Genomic DNA, 19,958 nt, shown 5'->3' with positions numbered 1-19,958 from the left:
ACTCCCTAATGAGAGATCAGATAAATGGGAAATGCCCAAAAATGGATGCTGTCTTTCTAGCAGACAATTCAGATTACTTCGCATATGTAAAGTTTTCATTATCCCATTTTAGTGGTTTAGTTCAAAGGCAGCAACAGGGGCATTTGGCTCAAGACTGTGTGCCCTTGTCATTCAGCACTGTGATGCTTCTATGAAATGAGTGAAAAGCTTTCCAGGAAGTTTTATTTTTCTCCAAGAATTGACTTTTAGCAGGCTTGTGCAATAAAAGAACATTGAAAGATTGTATTTGAACATTAATGGCTATTTGGCACGTTTTATTAATACCTTAGAAATACTAAACAGTAATTGGTTTGATAGGTATTTGAATGTACACATTCGTATTAGCATAGTTATATAGATGTTCTAAGAAGAGATGAACTTTCCACCATAGCATTAGTCTAATAATAGCAGCTTCCTGTCCTCCTAGACTTTATTATGGGTTGCATAGTACTTGCATCACAGATCTGGCACTCATTTTTGGCCCCAACTTTCATGATTAGGGGGATCTCTTCTTAATTTTTTACCATGCATGTGTTTGGATGTTAGTGCAAACAGTGAGAGTCACCTTCTCTTAAAGGTAAAAGTACCCCTGACCGTTAGGTCCAGTCGTGGACGACTCTGGGGTTGCGACGCTCATCACTTCTCTTACTCTGACTTAGTTGTGGGTCCTGACCCACCAGCTGAAGTATAGCTGTAGGTTACTTGAAACAGGTACCTTACAGACTCAAATTTTAATAGGCCGACAGGAGGAGTTCCCCAGTTGTGGAACACTCATCTGAGAATACCTCTCCATGTTTCTCTCAGTTTAAGTCCACTTTGCAACATCCTCTGCCCAGGGATGATAGCGAAGAGGCAATGTTGATTTGATAGTAAAGGCTGTGAGTGGTATGCTATATGGAGTAAATGAATAGTATCCTCTTTCTCAGCATTGGCTGGTCCCCAATTGGAGTATGGTGTTCCCAGTGGCGTAGCGTGGGGGGTGCAGGGGGGGCCGGCCGCACCGGGCGCAACATGGGGGGGGGGCGCTCGCACTCACAGCTCTCTGCCCCTACCTGGCTCACTCACTCTCTCTCACTGCAGTGCTGGCTGTGCGAATCTGATCCGAGTCGCCGGGTCGCCGCCCACTGTGGAGGGGAGGGTGCCAGGCGTGCGGTGCGGAGAGAGAGCGAGGGACTATCTGGGGGAGGGACAGTGCAGCGGGGGGGGGGGCCGCAAATTACTTGCCTTGCCCTGGGTTAGGGGGCGCAAATTACTTGCCTTGCCCCGGGTGCTGACAACCCACGCTACGCCACTGGGTGTTCCGCACTAGGTGCCACAATGAAAGAACATTGTCCACAAAGAGGAAAAGTTCAGAGGATTCTGTGATGAGGGTGACAGAAGGTCCAGCAGGCAAGTCATATAAGGAAAGGCTGAAGGAGTTGCGTATGTGTAACCGAGACAAGATTAAGGGCAGAACAATATTTTAAAGAATGTCAGAAAGCAAAGTTGGGAACGTATGTTTACCACAGTTAGTAAGGGAGCACAATTAAATGACCTGTTAAACATGTAATACCAAACTGCGATCTGGCATTACATGAGCAAGTCTTGGGCTTGCATGTTCCCTTGTCCCTCATACACTCCAGTTCCCTCACTGACTTCAGTTTTGGGCAAACCATAGCTTGCAATTGCATCCAAATGAGCAAGCTATGGTGTATGCTTTTCTCCTGACATTAAAAATGGAACAAAAAACCTTGCTGGAGAAATAGAACAAAATAAACACAAGAAAGATCTTTGTAATTAGTGCATAATTATACCATATTCAGGAGTGTTTGCAACCATTCGTAAGAGCTAATGCTAGACCTTTAACATGCAGTCTGCCAAAAGTTGCAAGTGGCAAGAAATTGGTAGAAAATGATCCTCTGAACCATCCTGAGAATTCTTATCACATTCTTGGTTCTGTTATGTAATAGTAAAAATGACGCATTTTATTGTGGGAAAGTCTTCTGATCCCATTAATTTCACCACTCATGCTTTGATCAGAAATACAGAATCATCTGACCTTTGCAGATTGAGAAAGGGGCATGTCTGTTCTGTTTTTGAATGACATACCTTGAGAAGCACATACTTAAATTTAGTGTTGTGCTTTAGATTTAAATGGCAGGATCTAAACGCTGTTCTGTATTAGGGAAACACTTTTTCATGTTTGATGATGTCTTTGTGCATGCAGATTGGGTCCAATCCTTGACCTTAAGTGGGGAGCCTATGGCTGTACATAACGCTAATTTTCTTCAACTCCCATTGGCCAGTACAGGCAGTGATGATGGGAGCCATAGGTGCCAACTCCCTGGTGCCCTGGGGCACCGACAAAAGTCCCCATGAAGGAGCCGGGCACCCACAAATTTTGGTGCCAGGGCCATGCACACTGCATGGCACCCAAGGCCCTGGGCACCCACAGTCACTGGGCCAAGCTGGCAGTCCTGATGGGAGCTGTAGTAAGACAACACCTGGAAGCTAGAGGTTCCCTATTCCTGGCTCTGTAAAACTTTTTGCCTGGATGGAAGAGTGAACAGGTAAGCTACTGCATGTGAGCTGTTCAAAAACCCGTAGCAGGGCAGATCGTGGCCTGTGGGCTTCGTGTTGTCAGCCCTGATCTAGCCCAAGGCAAGTGTAACCAAAACAGGATGACTGGCCATTGCTTTGATCCTAAGAGTAGCCCATACAGTGGTGCCCCGCAAGACGAATGCCTCGCAAGACGGAAAACCCGCTGGACGAAAGGGTTTTCCGTTTTGGAGGTGCTTCGCAGGACAAATTTCTCTATGGGCTTGCTTCGCAAGACGAAAATGTCTTGCGATTCCTTGGGGTTTTTTTCCGCTCCCCACCCCACTAAGCTGCTAATAGCCTTTTAGCAGCTAATCCGCTAATCCCTTAAACCTTTAATAGCCGCTAATAGCCTCTAAACCGCTAATCGCGCTAATCCGCTAATCCGGTAATGGGCTTGCTTCGCAAGACGAAAAAACCGCTAGACGAAGAGACTCACGGAACGGATTCTTTTCGTCTTGCGAGGCACCACTGTACTTTTTTGATAGAGCAGTTAGGACACGCAGCTCGTTTTGTCCAAGCCACAGGAAATGGAGGGAAGGAAAAGAATAGTTTCACATGCCTTCTAACAGGTATGAGAGTTCTTCTGCACACCTACGCCCATAGCAAGAAGCCTGTAACCTCCATCGATCTCCCTCCCTCCCGGTCTTTCATTACATTTCATATTGAGCTTAGTGAAGTGCTAATACATCCATCCGTTACACAAGAACAGTATGGAAAGCAGGCCTGCACCAGCCGTTCCCTTTGCTACATTAAATGCTCTGCTGTTAAGGGGTAGGTGATGCTGGTGGGGTCGTTTTCAAGCTTCAGTTCAAGAAGCAGAGCGGAACAGAGAAAGTAGCTTTGTTACTAACTAGATAGGAATCTTGCTAAGTTTCTGTGTGAGAGTGTCTGTGAATCTGTTGTCTGCAAGCATCATTCCTTGATGCAGGTATGCTAAAAATCAGAATGTGTTAAGGAAAAGTACAATATCTTTATATATTTATTCTAATCTGCACCATTAAAGTGTATTTAGTTTTTGTTTCATGTCACTGTAAACATGTTAAGGGTTTTTTTTATAAAAAAGGGAGAAAACCCTCTCACTTTATTACGATTATTATTTTCAAACAGAAAGAGAGTTTGACCCAAATAAACATTGTGGAGTATTGGATCCTGAGACAAAGAAACCCTGCACAAGATCACTCACCTGCAAGGTAGTTTTCTTGTTAATTTAAATATATATAATGCTTTGCCGTGACTGACATCTTTACTAATGCATAAAGGTCATTCTGATACGTCGTGTATTTTTAAATAGCCAAGAGCAACCCAATATTAAATCAAAAGGGTGATTTGGGCACTGTGGTTATTCATTGCCAAACATGAATGAATGAATGAATGAATGAATGAATGAAAACAATAGTTCTGCAGTAGTGCAGTCCTCATTTATGGATAGGCTTTATCTTTTTTTCTTTTTGTAGCTAATTCATAGGGGTTAAGCACATGATGCTTTGAAGACACAGGTGTTTGCTGAATGAAGTGTTGATGGCTGGTGGAGTAAGGGAGGCTGACAAGGCATTTAATGGCAGGTTTCAGGCATTGGAGTGCAAGGAGGGACAGCAAGAGGAACCAAACAAAAATCCCTTTAAGTGGAGTAAGCATTTCCCTGTCTCTTCTCAGTACTGGGGAGCAGTGGCGTAGCGTGGGTTGTCAGCACCCGGGGCAAGGCAAGTAATTTGCGCCCCCCCCCCCCCCGCTGCACTGTCCCTCCCCCAGATAGTCCCTCGCTCTCTCTCCGCACCGCACCGCACGCCTGGCACCCTCCCCTCCACAGTGGGCGGCGACCCGGCGGCTCGGATCGGATTCGCACAGCCAGCACTGCAGTGAGAGAGAGTGAGTGAGCCAGGTAGGGGCAGAGAGCTGCGAGTGCGAGCACGTCCCCCCCCCCCCAGATGTTGTGCCCGGTGCGGCCGGCCCCCCCTGCACCCCCCACGCTACGCCACTGGAGGGCAGAAAGGAGCTTGTCTCATCGCAGGAGCTCCCAAACTCCGGCCTCCAAAGCCCAGACCAACGTTATCTGACCAGGAATATCCAATTGGGTGGTTTCCAATTAAAGGGTTGAAACACACAGACATACCTGAGCTGTTTGTCATATATGACAACTTACTCCCTTAGCTAAGGAAAATCCTTTTAAGGCCATAATTTAACAGATTACAAAGGGGTAGGGGAGAATAGTAATATTTGCCTTCCCTTTTAAGAAATGTGGAAAAGTCAGAGTGCATCTGAGTGACTTCAGCATTGCAGCTCCTGTTTCAGAGTAAAGAAAATATTATTTTTGACTGATTGACCCAAACTGAGAACCCTTGTCTTTAGGATATATTGCCTTTTGTAAAGACAAGAACACCTGCTTTCTACCCATTCATTTAAAAACAAAAGGAAAATATTCCTGCGACTTTGTTTTGAACGAATTAAAGAGTTCTTTTTTTCTTTTTTGGTTTGGTTTTATTCTCTTTGTAAACTGCTTTGAGGATTTTTTAAAACTGGTGTATAAATTTTATGACATAAATAATAAACAAACTTGTAGATGAAAAGCTATTGAACATTTATGTTGAAGGTACAGAGTATGCAATTTCCAGGTCTGGTTTGCAATTAATTTACACAATAACATCATGGAACTTGTGCTATTTCCTGGATTAATATATTCTAACTGTTTTTATATTCACACCCCCATTTTTTAAAACCACAATGCTCTGGTTATGCTACTAATGTGTAGAGTGTTTTCATGGAAAGTTTTCTTATCACCAAAATAATGTTTCATTAAACTGTATGTGCCTCCGAGGACAGGTGAACTAACCTGTATAGAAGAACTGTTTCGTCTTGTCATAAAATCAATGATCAGTCAAATATTCCTAGCTATCTTCTAGATTAATATTTTAATTGATTTTTATATCTACACCCCCCAAAAAAATTTTTCAACTACCCTATTTTTTAGACTCATTCACTTAATCACCGGCGAGCAGTTCCAGGCCGTAAAAAACAGTTTGACATTCTCTTAGCTGAACACAAAGCTCGATCGCGGGAAAAAGAAGTAGCAAAAGACAAGGAGCATCCGCAATGTATACGGGAAACTCATCAGCCCCAGCCTGCGCTAGTCCAAGACGCTCTGTCGGGAACATCAGTGAACTCTGGGCAAGAGCCCAAAGGAACGTCGCCTGCAAAATCAAGACTGCCCAATTCAGCATTTCCTAGGTAAGTGGAAATGGGCACAGGATTCTGGCGTTCAGTGAGTATTTCCACAGGAAGTAGTGGGCCCAGGGAGAAGATTGGAAGAAGTTTAAAGATTATCTACAGAAATATTATAAGATTAATGAATGTTAGATGACATCTGATTGAATGTAAAAGGTTATTAGCAAAAAGTTCAAAAATAAAAAAGATCTAATATTTTAAGATACAAGAAAATTAAGTTATATTAAGACACTAAAATTAAGACAAAAACTAATTAAGACAGAGGGAAGGGATTTGTTGTTTGAATACATGATTTGGAATACAGAGAAGGGAGGTCTGGGGAGGTCGGAGAAATAAGTTAATGCAAGGAATATAATGAAGATAAAATTGTTTTTATTTTTGTTTTTTTATTTTTGTTTTTTGATACATTTTGTTGTTTTGTGTTTGTGTTATACTGTAATTCTTTTTTTTTCTTGTGTTGTTGTTCATTTTTTGTTGTTTTATCTTTCTTATGTAAAACCTAATAAAAATATTTATTAAAAAAAAAAGAAGTAGAGGGCCCAGGGAAATGCCAAATTATGATATGAGCAAGCTCAAATACAGTGGCGTGGATAAATTATGGAAATCATATTTATTTGTGTTTGTGTGTGTGTGTGTATATACACACACACACACACCTCGTGTGCAGTGCAAAATGTTAGAGACCGAGGGGACCCTAGCAAGAACCAGGAACTTGTTTTCCAACTTCTTTCCACAATCAGGGCTTGAAAGTTGCACCTTTTTAATGAAGTAGGAAATGATCAGGTTCCATTCTGAATTTCATTCAGAATTCTGCAATTCAGTTCCTGATAAAAGTCCCTGCAGACTTCAAGCCCTTCTAAATTTCTGATGTCAATGTCATAGTAAATCTACTATACTTCAAAAGCTTCTGTGCTTTCTGTGTAGCGGGGGCATTGAATGTTGCACCATTTTGTATCTTCTCCTTTTCTGTAGGAAATGTCTATTTTCCGATCCAAACTTTCTGTCTAGCAGTAATGCATTTAATGTTTCAATACTAATGGCATTTTGAAGATGGATTTTTGCAAAAGGTTTTTATGTGCATAGTTTATTGAAACGCACACAGCTCAATCCTATGCACATTTATTCAGAAGTCAGTAACAAAGAATTCAGAGGGATTTACTGCTTACTTAATGTGTTTCTAGTAACAGATGACTCTCCGCTTAGTGGGGGTTACGTTCAGGAGATAGCGCGGAAATCCAAATTGTGTATAGTCAAAACACACTGGGTTCAATGGTGGGTGGGATTGCCAACGTCTTTTTTCCTGTAAGCCCATCCCCCTTTTATTTTATTTTTTGCAAAGTGTGTAAAGCTGAATGCACACAAGATAAATGTGTGCAAGTTGTGAGTTAGTTGTATAAGACTTCCATCGTAAACATGCTTAGGATGTAATAAGTTTTATTGAGCATGGTGACATTTACTCCGGCATAAGTATGTATTGCAGTATCCTACTGTAAGTTTCCTTTTAGCTAGGAAGGTAGTTGTGGAGTTTGATCCCTGTGTTGGTCATTTTACCCTCTTAGGCCTTCCTCTGCAAACAGCATAAATAGCACTAGTTCTTCAAACCATGGTGGTTATGCTCCAGAACTGCCTCTGCCTTCTATGGGAGCAGATCTGCCTAGCAGATTATCTAGTGATGAGGGCGAAGTGGAGGGATCCGAAGAATCTGAGAAGTTAGACTGTCACTATTCTGGACACCATCCTCGACCTCTTGGGGTATGTCTTTTTTATCTCCAGTAACCCTGTTCATTGCTGACATTTGTGACTGGCTGTATACACTTACGAAAGAGGTACCTCATTGCACCTTATTAACAAACTGGCTGTTTTTGCATGTAATGCTAAACCATGGTTTGCTTAACCTAAGTATGATTTGCCTAAACATTTGAACCTGCTCTGAGCAAGTAACCATGGTTTGGATTTTAACAAGCCACTATTTGAACTCATGATTCCTTGGCTTATGAATGGTGGCTTGGTACCATGGTTTGTCATTACACCCAAACCTAAGATCCTAGAATCATAGAATCATAGAGTTGGAAGAGACCACAAGGGTCATCGAGTCCAACCCCCTGCCAAGCAGGAAACACCATCAGAGCACTCCTGACATATGGTTGTCAAGCCTCTGCTTAAAGACCTCCAAAGAAGGAGACTCCACCACACTCCTTGGGAGCAAATTTCACTGTCGAACAGCTCTTACTGTCAGGAAGTTCTTCCTAATGTTTAGGTGGAATCTTCTTTCTTGTAGCTTGGATCCATCGCTCCGTGTCCGTTTCTCTGGAGCAGCAGAAAACAACCTTTCTCCCTCCTCTATGTGACATCCTTTTATATATTTGAAGATGGCTATCATATCACCCCTATGTCTAGGGACATATATTTGTGTTTCAGGTAGAAGGCAGCCCATTAACACTGAAAAACAACTGAATGTAAGATGGCCTCAGGTGAGACTTGAAATTCCACCTAGTTATTGAAGGCAGAAATTCATTTGCAGATGCTCCTGGACCACATTTCACTCTGTGACTACTCTGAGAGCCAGTGTGGTGTAGTGGTTAAGAGCGGTAGTCTCATAATCTGGGGAACCGGGTTCGCGTCTCCGCTCCTCCACATGCAGCTGCTGGGTGACCTTGGGCCAGTCACACTTCTCTGAAGTCTCTCAGCCCCACTCACCCCACAGAGGGTTTGTTGTGGGGGAGGAAGGGAAAGGAGAATGTCAGCCGCTTTGAGACTCCTTCGGGTGGTGATAAAGCGGGATATCAAATCCAAACTCCTCTTCTTCTTCTGTTTCTGGCTTGACCTTGAGTATTTGTTGAGCACACACTTTACCTCCTTCCTTCAATTTAGGTGTGTTTTTACTCATTTCTTCCCTTCTTGGTTTGTGTATATGTTTTCCATGGAGCCCATCTAGATACCTATTTTCCATTAAACACACACTCTCTCTCTTTGTCATATCAGTTTGTCTGTCCATTCCCTAAGCTAGTTCCCCCGCTTTCCCATTCCTACCTTTTTTCTTTAAGTGGTAATAATAAAAGAGCCCTTTGTCACCTGTGTCCATTTTTATTTTTTTTCCTGCTCCACAGAAGCCCTTCCCTTTGTGAAGGTTGTGCCCCCAGTCGTTCTGCCTTGACTGTCTCCAGCAGACCTGGTGTGCCCCAGACTTCTTGTTTAGCTCCAGGCAAAGTGTTTTGCAGCAATTAGGGAAAAGCGGAGGAAAAATTGCCTGTGCTTCCTTAAATGATGCACGCAGCTCTCTTGCCAAACCAGAAGGCTGTGTTTTGGCCTCTGTGGTTAATGTAGATGCAAATGACCCCTGCACCTCCCAGCTTGAGGATGGTTTGTTGAAGATCTTGAATGTGCCCCAGTAGATTTCAGCGCCCTCATCTGATGCCCATCTCTCCCACTGGGTTGAAGGAAAGAGGAACCAGGAGCAGCGCTGTATGTCTTTTGCCTTATTGCCACTGGTCTTGTGTTCTATTCTCTGTATGGCTTGTCATAAAAGAACCAGCCATATGATTCAATTGATACCCAGAAGCTTCTGCAAATGAACAGCACTTCCTGACTTCAACCACTAGGTGGAACTCAAGTCCCACCTGAGGTCATCTTTAGATGTATTTAGAACAGGCATAGGCAAACTCGGCCCTCCAGGTGTTTTGGGGCTACAACTCCCATCATCCCTAACCACTGGTCCTGTTCAATAGTCCCAAAACACCTGGAGAGCCGAGTTTGCCTATGCCTGATTTAGAAGAATGATTTCACAGTAAGTCCAAAGACCCTTAACTAATTTGCAATCTTGGCTCCCTATAGTATACCTTGGAGCTCTTCTGGTTTCAAGAATATTTTTTGTTTTAGTGTATTTGTGTGAAATTCCTTATCTCATTTAATCTAATAGTAGATCATACCTTTTTTTACCAGGTAGATAACCTAGGAGTGAAAGTAAGATAATAGCTATTATAAAGCTAATAACATCCTCTAAAATGATAGTATTTAAGGCTGTAGCTTTTGCGAATGCAAATGTTAATGCAATTTGTGGCTTCTCCCATGCTGTGTCTTGTGATGACTTGCATCTTACTAGAGGATGCATGCACAGCAAGCCAGAGACCGCAATATATATATATATATATATATATATATGCAGGTTTTGGTGTCCTCGGGTGTCTTCCCGTGTAAAAGTTGGGGTGTCTAGGCGACGTTTCGACGAGGTCTCACTCGTCATCGTATATATCTACGAAAGCATATATATATATATATATATATATGCAGGTTTTGGTGTCCTCGGGTGTCTTCCCGTGTAAAAGTTGGGGTGTCTAGGCGACGTTTCGACGAGGTCTCACTCGTCATCTTCAGGCTGGTGCTTTCGGCTTCTTGTTACTGGAACAGAGCAGGATCTTAGTGTTTGAGTTCCTATAAATACTGTTGAGGAGGTGTGGTGTATAGCCTCCAATGTTCTGGGCAGAGAGGAGGTTCCCAGGCTAGTGTGCCTTTTCTTCTTTTGTTCCTTAATTACTTGAGGGATATCTTGAGTGATTTCTTGAGTGATTTCCTGAATCCTACTTAGGTGGGTCATTAGGTGTGGATTAGTTGCTAAAGCCTTCGTGTCTTGAACTCTTGAACTTTGTGAAGAGTTTTTCTGAGAAGATGGCTGTACTGCACTTGGTTGTGCAGATTCCAAATTGCTCTTTAACATGGAACATCACCACAAGAGAATAATCATGGAAGCCATCGAGATAGAGAAACACCCTCACAACATGAACAAGCGTGACGACACATCCCGCTTGCCAGACATCTGGAAATTAGCCCTCCCCACAAAATCTGACACCAGATCCAGAGGCACACAGAACGCCATCACCAATCAACCACACCAGACCCAAACCCAGACCCTCTCCACAGATAAATTACAGACACCATCCAGTAGCCAAACCAGGGTGGCACCTCCGGATGCTGCACCCCCCTGCAATCCCTACACAGATCTGGCTGGCACAGGCCACAAAACCACAGCTCGCCCCTATACACGAAGCCAAGCCAGAGCACAACCAAGTGCAGTACAGCCATCTTCTCAGAAAAACTCTTCACAAAGTTCAAGAGTTCAAGACACGAAGGCTTTAGCAACTAATCCACACCTAATGACCCACCTAAGTAGGATTCAGGAAATCACTCAAGAAATCACTCAAGATATCCCTCAAGTAATTAAGGAACAAAAGAAGAAAAGGCACACTAGCCTGGGAACCTCCTCTCTGCCCAGAACATTGGAGGCTATACACCACACCTCCTCAACAGTATTTATAGGAACTCAAACACTAAGATCCTGCTCTGTTCCAGTAACAAGAAGCCGAAAGCACCAGCCTGAAGATGACGAGTGAGACCTCGTCGAAACGTCGCCTAGACACCCCAACTTTTACACGGGAAGACACCCGAGGACACCAAAACCTGCATTCCTGTACCCGTGAAAATCTACGAAAGCATATATATATATATATATATATTTACAGCAGCATAAATTTAGGGATGTTAGTTACAGATACCAAAAGTGATATACATCCAAATCACCTGAAAATGAACTCAAGTTTTGGGGTAAAAGGAGAAAGCCTAGGTATTTACTAATGCAATTATTTTCACTAGACTCAAATAGATAGCAGACTAATCCCTATTTAGTTAGCATTTTTAAACTTCTGTAGTCAATGTATTGATCAGTAGCATCCTTTGATTTTTGCAAGATCCCTGTATCTTTCCCCCTTTATCCTTTCCAGTTTTGTTCATTTGGAAGTCATTTGATGGGAAGAGGTTACTATGTATTTGATAGAAGATGGGATCGTTTTCGACTAGCACTGAATTCCATGGTAGAAAGACACTTAAACTCACAGATGTGGAGGTAAGTAAACGGCTTCTGCTTTCATGTTATCCTACAGGTCTAAAGGTGGGGTATGAGAGCAGAAAATAATGCCAATGTATCACCTCAAAGGGGTTTTTTTTTGGGGGGGGAGCAGGTAAGCCCCATGCTGCATAATTGATCACAGCACACAGTGCATGCACCCATTTGAATGGCAATGCCCATCAACTTTGGGGGGGCAGCCCCCTCAAATAAATTATTTTGGGGGAGGGGCTGAAGGGACCTTGGTCCTTAGAAGTTGGCTCCTAGGGCCCCTTTGGTTTCAGATAGTGCATGGATAGATGAGTCTAAAAAGCCCATGTCACAAATTTTCACGGCCCTCTAGAGTCTAGCGGCTGTGGTGGTTCATTTACCAGAATTAATGAATTTAGTGTTAACTCTGGAAGTGTATATACTCGATTCTGACTACACTAAAAAAACACAGGACTGTAGAGGTAGAAAAGGTGCAGAAAACAATCGAGAGGTTTAGAGAACCTTTTTCATGGGGAAAGGTTAGAATGTTCAGTATTGCTTTGTTTTAACCAGGAAAAAATGTGAATGAGAGACATAACAGGTTTATACCATTGTGGATAGTATTCAGAAGTGGATCAAGCGAAGTTCTATGCTCAACTCAACCAGCTTGATTGGCCTGACAGATTCAGGGCAGCCCCACCTGACAGATTCAGGGCAGCCCCACCCACCCAAAAGAGAAGTATTCTGCACAATGTATTCAGTGTCAATGCCACAATCTGTGGTGATATCCACTGGCAGAAATGGCTTTAAAGGGATTTATACCAATTCATAAGGGTTCTCAGAGGCTGTTTGTCTTGATGGCTAAATGAAGCCTCCACTGTGACCATAGGATAGAAAATTGCCAGAAGATCTTGTGCCTCTTCCTCTTTCGCTGTGTGACCCCCACAGGGCCTGGGCCGTTAAAAGCAAACTCTGAGAACTTCTGAAGATTGGGGGTTTGATTGTCATTTGCACTGTCTTGAACTTGGATGTTGTCACTTGTTTGCCTGAAGGACCATGGCTCACTTGTTCTTTAGTGGTAATTTATTGATGACCGCCCTGAGACCTCCAGGTATAGGGCGGTATATAAATTCAATAAATAATAATAATAATAATAATGTACAAGAGTTGGAACTTTGGGGGGTCAGACTTGGTACATAGTCTTCTGTTAACTTTGCACATCCCAATACTAATTGGTTGTTAATGTTTATGATAGTCTTTCTATATTTGAAGTTATTTGGATTGCAGTAGATTGTCTGGTGAATTTAAGGAACTTGCCTGGCAGAGGGAGGGAGGGCTGAACGTAGCTGGGGGAGGCATGAACAACATCTCCCATCCCCTGCAGTGTCTCCTGGTGATGGCAGGAGAATGGGAGAAATAGGACTTAACCGCTTAGGAAACCTACTCTGACACTTGAGTGGATCAGGCCCAGTTCTGTGTATGATTTGAGTACTAACAACACAACTGTGGTGTTACTTCTTTTTGAGAACCCAGATTAAACTCAATTGATCAAAGTAAGTTTAGGAGCGTTCCTGATTAACTGGTAAGTAGAAAAGAATGGAAGGAAATTTCACATAAGACGGCTGGGCGGGGAAGTTGGGAGATCATACGCGATTGAGTGGCATATACCCTCAGTCCAGTGTGAAGTAAGAGGAGGCCCAGTTGCAAGAATCCGGAAATAAATCCCAAAACGTAATGAATTGGAATTGGTAAATTAAAACTATCCAATAATTCTTATTTGTGTGTATGTGTTTATTGCTCAGGCCTTGTAGCTAAGCTGAGTTACGAGGTGCCCGAACCTCAAAGTATTTCTTTTTCTGTCCGGTTACAGGAAAATCCCTCCTGCGGTGGATAGTCCGATGCCCTCTCCAGCAGCACATATCTCCACCCCTTTTCCAGCATCGGTTTTGCAACCTTTCAGCAATCCTAGTGCAGTGTATATTCCTTCGGCACCTGTCAGTTCAAGAATACCTTCTTCCTACTTGATGACCTCTGCCATGTTGTCCAACGCGGCTTTTGTGACTGCATCGGATACAAATTCCATTATGTCGCACACTACGGCGTTCCCTCACGTGGCTGCCAGCCTGAGTATTATAGACTCGACATTTAAGACCCCGTCGGCCATGTCACCTGTGCCAGCGGTTATCCCTCCCCCGTCCCACAAGCCATCCAAAACGAAAACCAGCAAATCCTCAAAAGTTAGAGAACTCTCGTGCCGCGGTGATGAGTCTTCTAGTAACAAAAAGAAAAGGCCGCCCTCTTCTTCTTCCTCGCTGTCTTTGCAGACTTCCTCGTCCCCCTCTTCTTCCTTTTCAGGGTCTCACAAAAAGAACTGCGTCTTGAACCCGAGCTCGACCTTGAACTCTTATCAGGCCACATCTTCCTATAACAGTCTGTCTGTGCACAATGCAAACAATGGAACAACCCCACTCAGTGCCAAATCGGAGCCCTCCGGAGGACGGACTTCGTTATCAAGTAGCTCAGCAGACTCAGTGAAACACATGAGCATCGTAGTAAACAGTATTGACTCTTCTGGTTTGTCTGTGCCCTCCCTCCTCCACCATTCAGGGGACCACTCCCTAACAGCACACAACGCCGTGTCCTCTCTCCCCCTTTGTTTTGACAAATCGGAAGGGAAGAAGCGCAAAAACTCTAGTTCTGCTAGCAAAGCCTGTAAAATCACTAAAATGCCTGGTATGAATAGCGTTCACAAAAAGAGCACTGCCAACCTTATTCCTACGGTGCCAGATACTCCAAACAGCTCCATCTCTCGGCAGGTAAGGGTTTCACGGGTCTGTTGAGTCTTGTTTCCCTGACTTGGCAGGGGCAAAGTAGTCTGGCGGATCATAGAATCATAGAGTTGGAAGAGACCACAAGGGCCATCGAGTCCAACCCCCTGCCAAGCAGGAAACACCATCAGAGCACTCCTGACATATGGTTGTCAAGCCTCTGCTTAAAGACCTCCAAAGAAGGAGACTCCACCACACTCCTTGGCAGCAAATTCCACTGTCAAACAGCTCTTACTGTCAGGAAGTTCTTCCTAATGTTGAGGTGGAATCTTCTTTCTTGTAGTTTGGATCCATTGCTCCGTGTCCGCTTCTCTGGAGCAGCAGAAAACAACCTTTCTCCCTCCTCTATGTGACATCCTTTTATATATTTGAACATGGCTATCATATCACCCCTTAACCTCCTCTTCTCCAGGCTAAACATGCCCAGCTCCCTTAGCCGTTCCTCATATGGCATCGTTTCCAGGCCTTTGACCATGTATCAGGATGCCCACAGAGGTGCACTGCGGAGGGAGCACCCAGTCAGCATCCTGTCCAAATCTAATGCACAACTCCAGCCAGCCTCCGTTGGCCTGTGAGTGAGCAATGAGGTTGAAGAAAAGTTGCATCTCCCATTCCGCTCCTGGCTGCAGAGGCAACTTCCTAGTTTCTTATACCACGGTTACCCAACCGTCGGCCCCAAACATTTCCCAGGGTAGCCTGACATATGCATGATACATTACTGAAATTGAGAGCCGCGTGTTCCATATTGCTTTTAAATGAGAGTACAGTGGTGCCTTGCAAGACGAAATTAATTCGTTCCGCGAGTTTTTTCGTTATGCGAGTTTTTTCGTCTTCCGAAGCACCACTGCATTTAAACACTGACAACGGCGGGGAGGGGCGGGGAGAAGCAGGGCAGCTGCCGCAGCCGGTACCTCGGACTCACCCACGCCTTGTGGCCACCGTGCGACGCGGCTGCTGGAGGGCGGCGGGGCTCAGGAGCGCAACTCCAGGGAGAGAGAGGCACTGGCGGCAACGGCTCCCTGAGGGGAGCGCGCAAGGGGGGTGGGCAGCGGCGTAACCGTCAGCCGGAAGGTGGGAGGGAGCCGGAGGAGCCGTCAGCGGGAAGGTGGGAGGGAGCCGGAGGAGCGGGGAAGCGAGCGTGCCTGCATGCAGTGACCGTCGCCATGACACGAGAGGCAGGGCCGTTTCGTCTAGCGAAGCAAGCCCTTAGGAAAATCCGTCTTGCGAAGCACCTCAGAAAACGAAAAACCCTTACGTCTAGCGAGTTTTTCGTCTTCCAAGGCATTCGTCTTGCGGGGTACCATTGTATGTTAATAGGGAGTTAAATCATGGGTAGGCAAGCTAAGGCCCGGGGGCTGGATCCGGCCCAACCATCTTCTAAATCCGGCCCGCGGGCGGTCTGGGAATCAGCATGTTTTTACAAGAGTAGAATGTGTCCTTTTATTTAAAATGCATCTCTGGGTTATTCATGGGGCATAAGAATTCGTTCATTCCCTGCCCCCAATATAGTCCGGCCCCCCACAAGGTCTGAGGGACAGTAGACCGGCCCCCTGCTGAAAAAGTTTGCAAAAGATTTTGAGAGTACGCTTGCTTTTACGGCAGTTCTATACGGTTTCTGCATCTTGCCTTCTGAATACTGTTTGTCCCTTACAGATTGGAAAAAATAGCAGTGTAGCTTTGTCTCAGTCCAGTCCTTCAAGTACACCGAACCCAGTGCACAACAAACAAGTGAGTTGCAGTTTACAAATTTTCCTGAAGTGGTTATATAACCAGTTTGTTGACCAGTGATTTTAATATAAACTACCGAAGCTGCACACGTTTATTGCATTGTAAGAAGTACTGTAATGATTTAATGCAGGCTTCTAAAAAGCCACTCATCTCTGTCTAGCAAGTCAGAATTCCGCCTAGCCAACTGTTGGGAAGGTTCTGTAAACTGGAAGTATGTTGGGTTTTGGGGTGATACCAGGACCTCTGGTTTGAGCATGAATTACTCAGTTTAGTGGGTTGCTGCAAAATGTGGGGTTCGTGCTGCAAAAGGACTGCGAAACTTTGGCACCAGTTTGGAGGGTATCCCAAATTTGGGGGTTTGTAGTTAATTAAGTTCTTGTAGTGTAGCAAAATGTTGCATTGTTTTACAATCAACTCTTATCTTTCTTCCAGAAGACGTTAAACCGGACTGGTAGGATAAGGACTCTTCCATAACAAGGAAAAGCAACCAGCCTATAATCTCTCTCGTTTTAGCAGCCCTACTCTGGTTTCTTATTTTATTTTTTTGTCTCCTGCAGATAAAATTTACTTAATATTTTTGGTGGGGTTTTTTAAAAAACAAATGTTTTTAAATCTACATAAAACTGTGGCATATTTCAGTTCTTCAGTATACATCGGCCTCTGATCTGTGCAATCTGGTTTGATTCGGATTCAAGCTTTTAAAAGCAAATTGTTGCATCTCCCCCTTTTCGTTTTTTGCAACAAATGACAGCAGTGAACATTCCGAAATAATGCAATGTGTGGTTATATTGTATTTAAAACACCCCTTCATTGTTTAAATTTTACAGTAACTTCTGTATTTATTATTTATTATTGTCCTAGTGCATTTCTCAGCAGTAACTAACAACTGTGTGGCCAGAAGTTTCACTGACGTTGTTCAGTGGTTTCAGTGTGCAGCACCTCTTGTTGATTATGGTATTCCTAATCTGCTCAATGTACTGAAGGGTTTATTCAATTTGTTCCCAGTGAGATTAATAGGAGCGCCGTGTTAAAATTTCCTCCCTTGTAGATGGCAGAGCCACAAAGAATCTATACTACTGTTTTCCTTAATGAAACAATTTGTTCTTTGAAAAGACAGGAGCTGAGCATACTGAATTTGTATCAGTTAGAATTGCACTGACAATGTTTTACAGGAATTACTGCTTTAAAAAAAAAAAAAGGTAGATTTTGAAATCAGGAACTTAATAATACTAGGGTACTGCAAAATTACTACAGAGCAGTTAATTTTTATTTCTACAGTGTTAAAAGTGCACTTAAATGCTGGTTTATTTACATCTCAAGGGGGCAGGAAGCCGTTTACTTTGGGGGGGAAGGCTTAAGGAAATTTTTAAAGCTTATACAATGTTTAACAATTGTAAACATGGCTAGGCCCTTTGGGGGGAAATTAGAAGATATTCTTAAAGTAAAATTTTATAGTGTTAATTTTGTAATTTATGTTTTGCTATATTTGGGAAGTGACAGGAATCGTTTCATGAACAATATGAAACTTAGGAAAGTTTTAAGCAATGCTTATATTTTTCATGTACTTTTGAGTTATGGTTTTATTGTACATTTCTTCAGACTGAAAAAAAGTGTACATATCTTTGTTATTTTTGCACAATTTTTGTCTTCAGTTGTAGGAACAGAGCCTTGTTGACTTCTTTTTTAATATAAAAAAAACCTAATTTATTTTGTGTTGTATAACTGCAGGAGTTTTAAAATCTCAGTAAGAAAACACCATCTGATATAAGTGAACTGCTGTTTTCTACTTCTAGAGGGGAAACAGGGATGGTGGTGAGATTCAGTGGCTGCTTCTGAGAATTAATGTCACTCAGTGACCGAAGGAACAATTCAGTCGTGTTAAGAATTCCTTAGCTCTTAACATGCATCTGTTATGTAAGAAGCTGGACTGGAGAGTGTTCTTTGCTGCTTATGTATGTATCCTTTTATTTTCAGTGGCATCGGTCTGAAAGCATTTTGGAAACCAAGTAAAAACCTCATACTTTTTTTATCCCCTGCATTTTTTTAAAAAATCACCAATTGATTTTATACGTGCTAAAATGTCCAGCCTGAAAAGTGAAATGCAGTTTTGTTTTTTTTTAAAAAAGGATTTGAACTGGACCAGCCTATAATGTATTATTAGTGTAGCATTCATTCAACAGTTGCTTTTCCTTTTCCTTCCTCCCACCTTTGCCTGAAGACTTTGTGATTCGTTTCCAGCAATAGAGGCTCAGCAGCTTTGGTTGTGACACATACGCAATGCATAGGCCCTTCAGCCATATTAAAAAAAACAAAAGCGACTCGGATAACTTGTATGCCTTCTTTTGTATCAATGTTAACAATTGTACATAGTGCTGATCAACCTTTGTAGAGAATAGTTTATACAGCATATTCTATTACTGCTGATTCTCAGTGAACTATTGTTTGGGAAAAAAAGAAAATTTTCTATTTACACCTTATATTTTGTTATGCTGTTGGCCCATGGCACTTTAACAAAACTCTGTGGGTTTTGCATAGCTCGTCCGTCATGGGGAATATTAACTGTTGCACAGAAATGACTTTGCACCTCCTGCATTGTGCTTTCCTACTACAGATTTTAGAATCTTTTTCCAGAAGACTTTTGAAGAAAGCATGTCCAATCATTCTAAAAGAAAACGCCATATGTGTACAGTCAGTTTCTTTTCTACAAGCCCATATTTTGTAACACTAAGTATTTTCATTCTTCGTTCTGCACCTTTTATGTATTAGCAGTATCAGAAAGAGCCCATTCCATGCTTGTGAAAATTGTGTCGGGAGTAAGGTGTAAATAATAAAACTTTATGGCTTACAGTTTTGAAAAAAAGAACAAACATGTATCTGACTGATACTGCCACAGTTCAACACCAGGCCTGGAGATATTCTCTAGTGAGCGATTGTATTTCTTTTGTTTTGGGGTTACATTTTGTTTTTGCTTTATTATTATTATTATTTTTTGTAACATGGCTTTGTAAATAAAATAATTTATATGTTTGTAAGAAATAGGTGAAGCGTTTTTATTAGCTTTTGAAGGAAAGTTACCTTTCGGAAACTTTTTTCTGTTTCATGCGGCGTCAACCAGTGCTTCTGTTACCTCATTTTGTCACTGTTGTAAATACAAGGCCGATCGAAAGGTCGGCGGTTCGAGTCCCCGCGGCAGGGTGCGCTCCTGTCGCTCGGTCCCAGCGCCTGCCAACCTAGCAGTTCGAAAGCACCCCCGGGTGCAAGTAGATAAATAGGGACCGCTTACTAGCGGGAAGGTAAATGGCATTCCGTGTGCTGCGCTGGCTTGCCATATGCAGCTTGTCACACTGGCCACGTGACCCGGAAGTGTCTGCGGACAGCGCTGGCTCCCGGCCTCTAGAGTGAGATGAGCGCACAACCCTAGAGTCTGTCAAGACTGGCCCGTACGGGCAGGGGTACCTTTACCTTAAATACAAGGCACTCACTTAGGACTGGGGTTCACTCTAAAATGTCACCATTGATCCATGAAGGTCCAGCCCACATGAAGAAGTAGGTTTCTGTGGGGATCTTCATCCCCACTCCTTCCTACTTAAGAGGCAGTGGTGGCTGCTGCTGGGATAGGCGGGTTGGGGTCTGGGGAGTCCATAATTCATAGCTTGTTCAGATGGTTCTAGCCCCACGATGGAGAATTTCAAGCTCAGGAG

The 19,958-nt window shown here is 43.2% G+C and overlaps 1 protein-coding gene across 9 annotated transcripts in view; it reads left to right on the top strand.

Annotated features, from left to right (window-relative positions):
- The window catches only part of ATXN7L1 (ataxin 7 like 1), an 80,472-nt gene extending 61,179 nt beyond the window's left edge, over positions 1 to 19,293 (top strand). For 5 of the 9 annotated variants that reach the window (XM_083399575.1, XM_083399577.1, XM_083399579.1 and 2 more), the window contains 7 exons: positions 3,727 to 3,809; positions 5,585 to 5,841; positions 7,398 to 7,590; positions 11,610 to 11,731; positions 13,572 to 14,517; positions 16,183 to 16,257; positions 16,690 to 19,293. In XM_083399575.1, coding sequence (XP_083255701.1) covers positions 3,727 to 3,809; positions 5,585 to 5,841; positions 7,398 to 7,590; positions 11,610 to 11,731; positions 13,572 to 14,517; positions 16,183 to 16,257; positions 16,690 to 16,731 — 1,718 coding nt within the window. In that variant the 3' untranslated portion in view covers positions 16,732 to 19,293. The other 4 variants (XM_083399576.1, XM_083399578.1, XM_083399582.1 and 1 more) reach the window with 2 other exon arrangements.
- The last annotated feature ends 665 nt before the right edge of the window (positions 19,294 to 19,958 follow it).

Source organism: Podarcis tiliguerta (assembly GCF_965153285.1).
Source record: "Podarcis tiliguerta genome assembly, chromosome: 10".
Taxonomy (NCBI): Eukaryota; Metazoa; Chordata; class Lepidosauria; order Squamata; family Lacertidae; genus Podarcis; species Podarcis tiliguerta.
The sequence above is the reverse complement of the archived record's forward strand: the minus strand, read 5'-3'. Positions and strand labels throughout refer to the sequence as shown.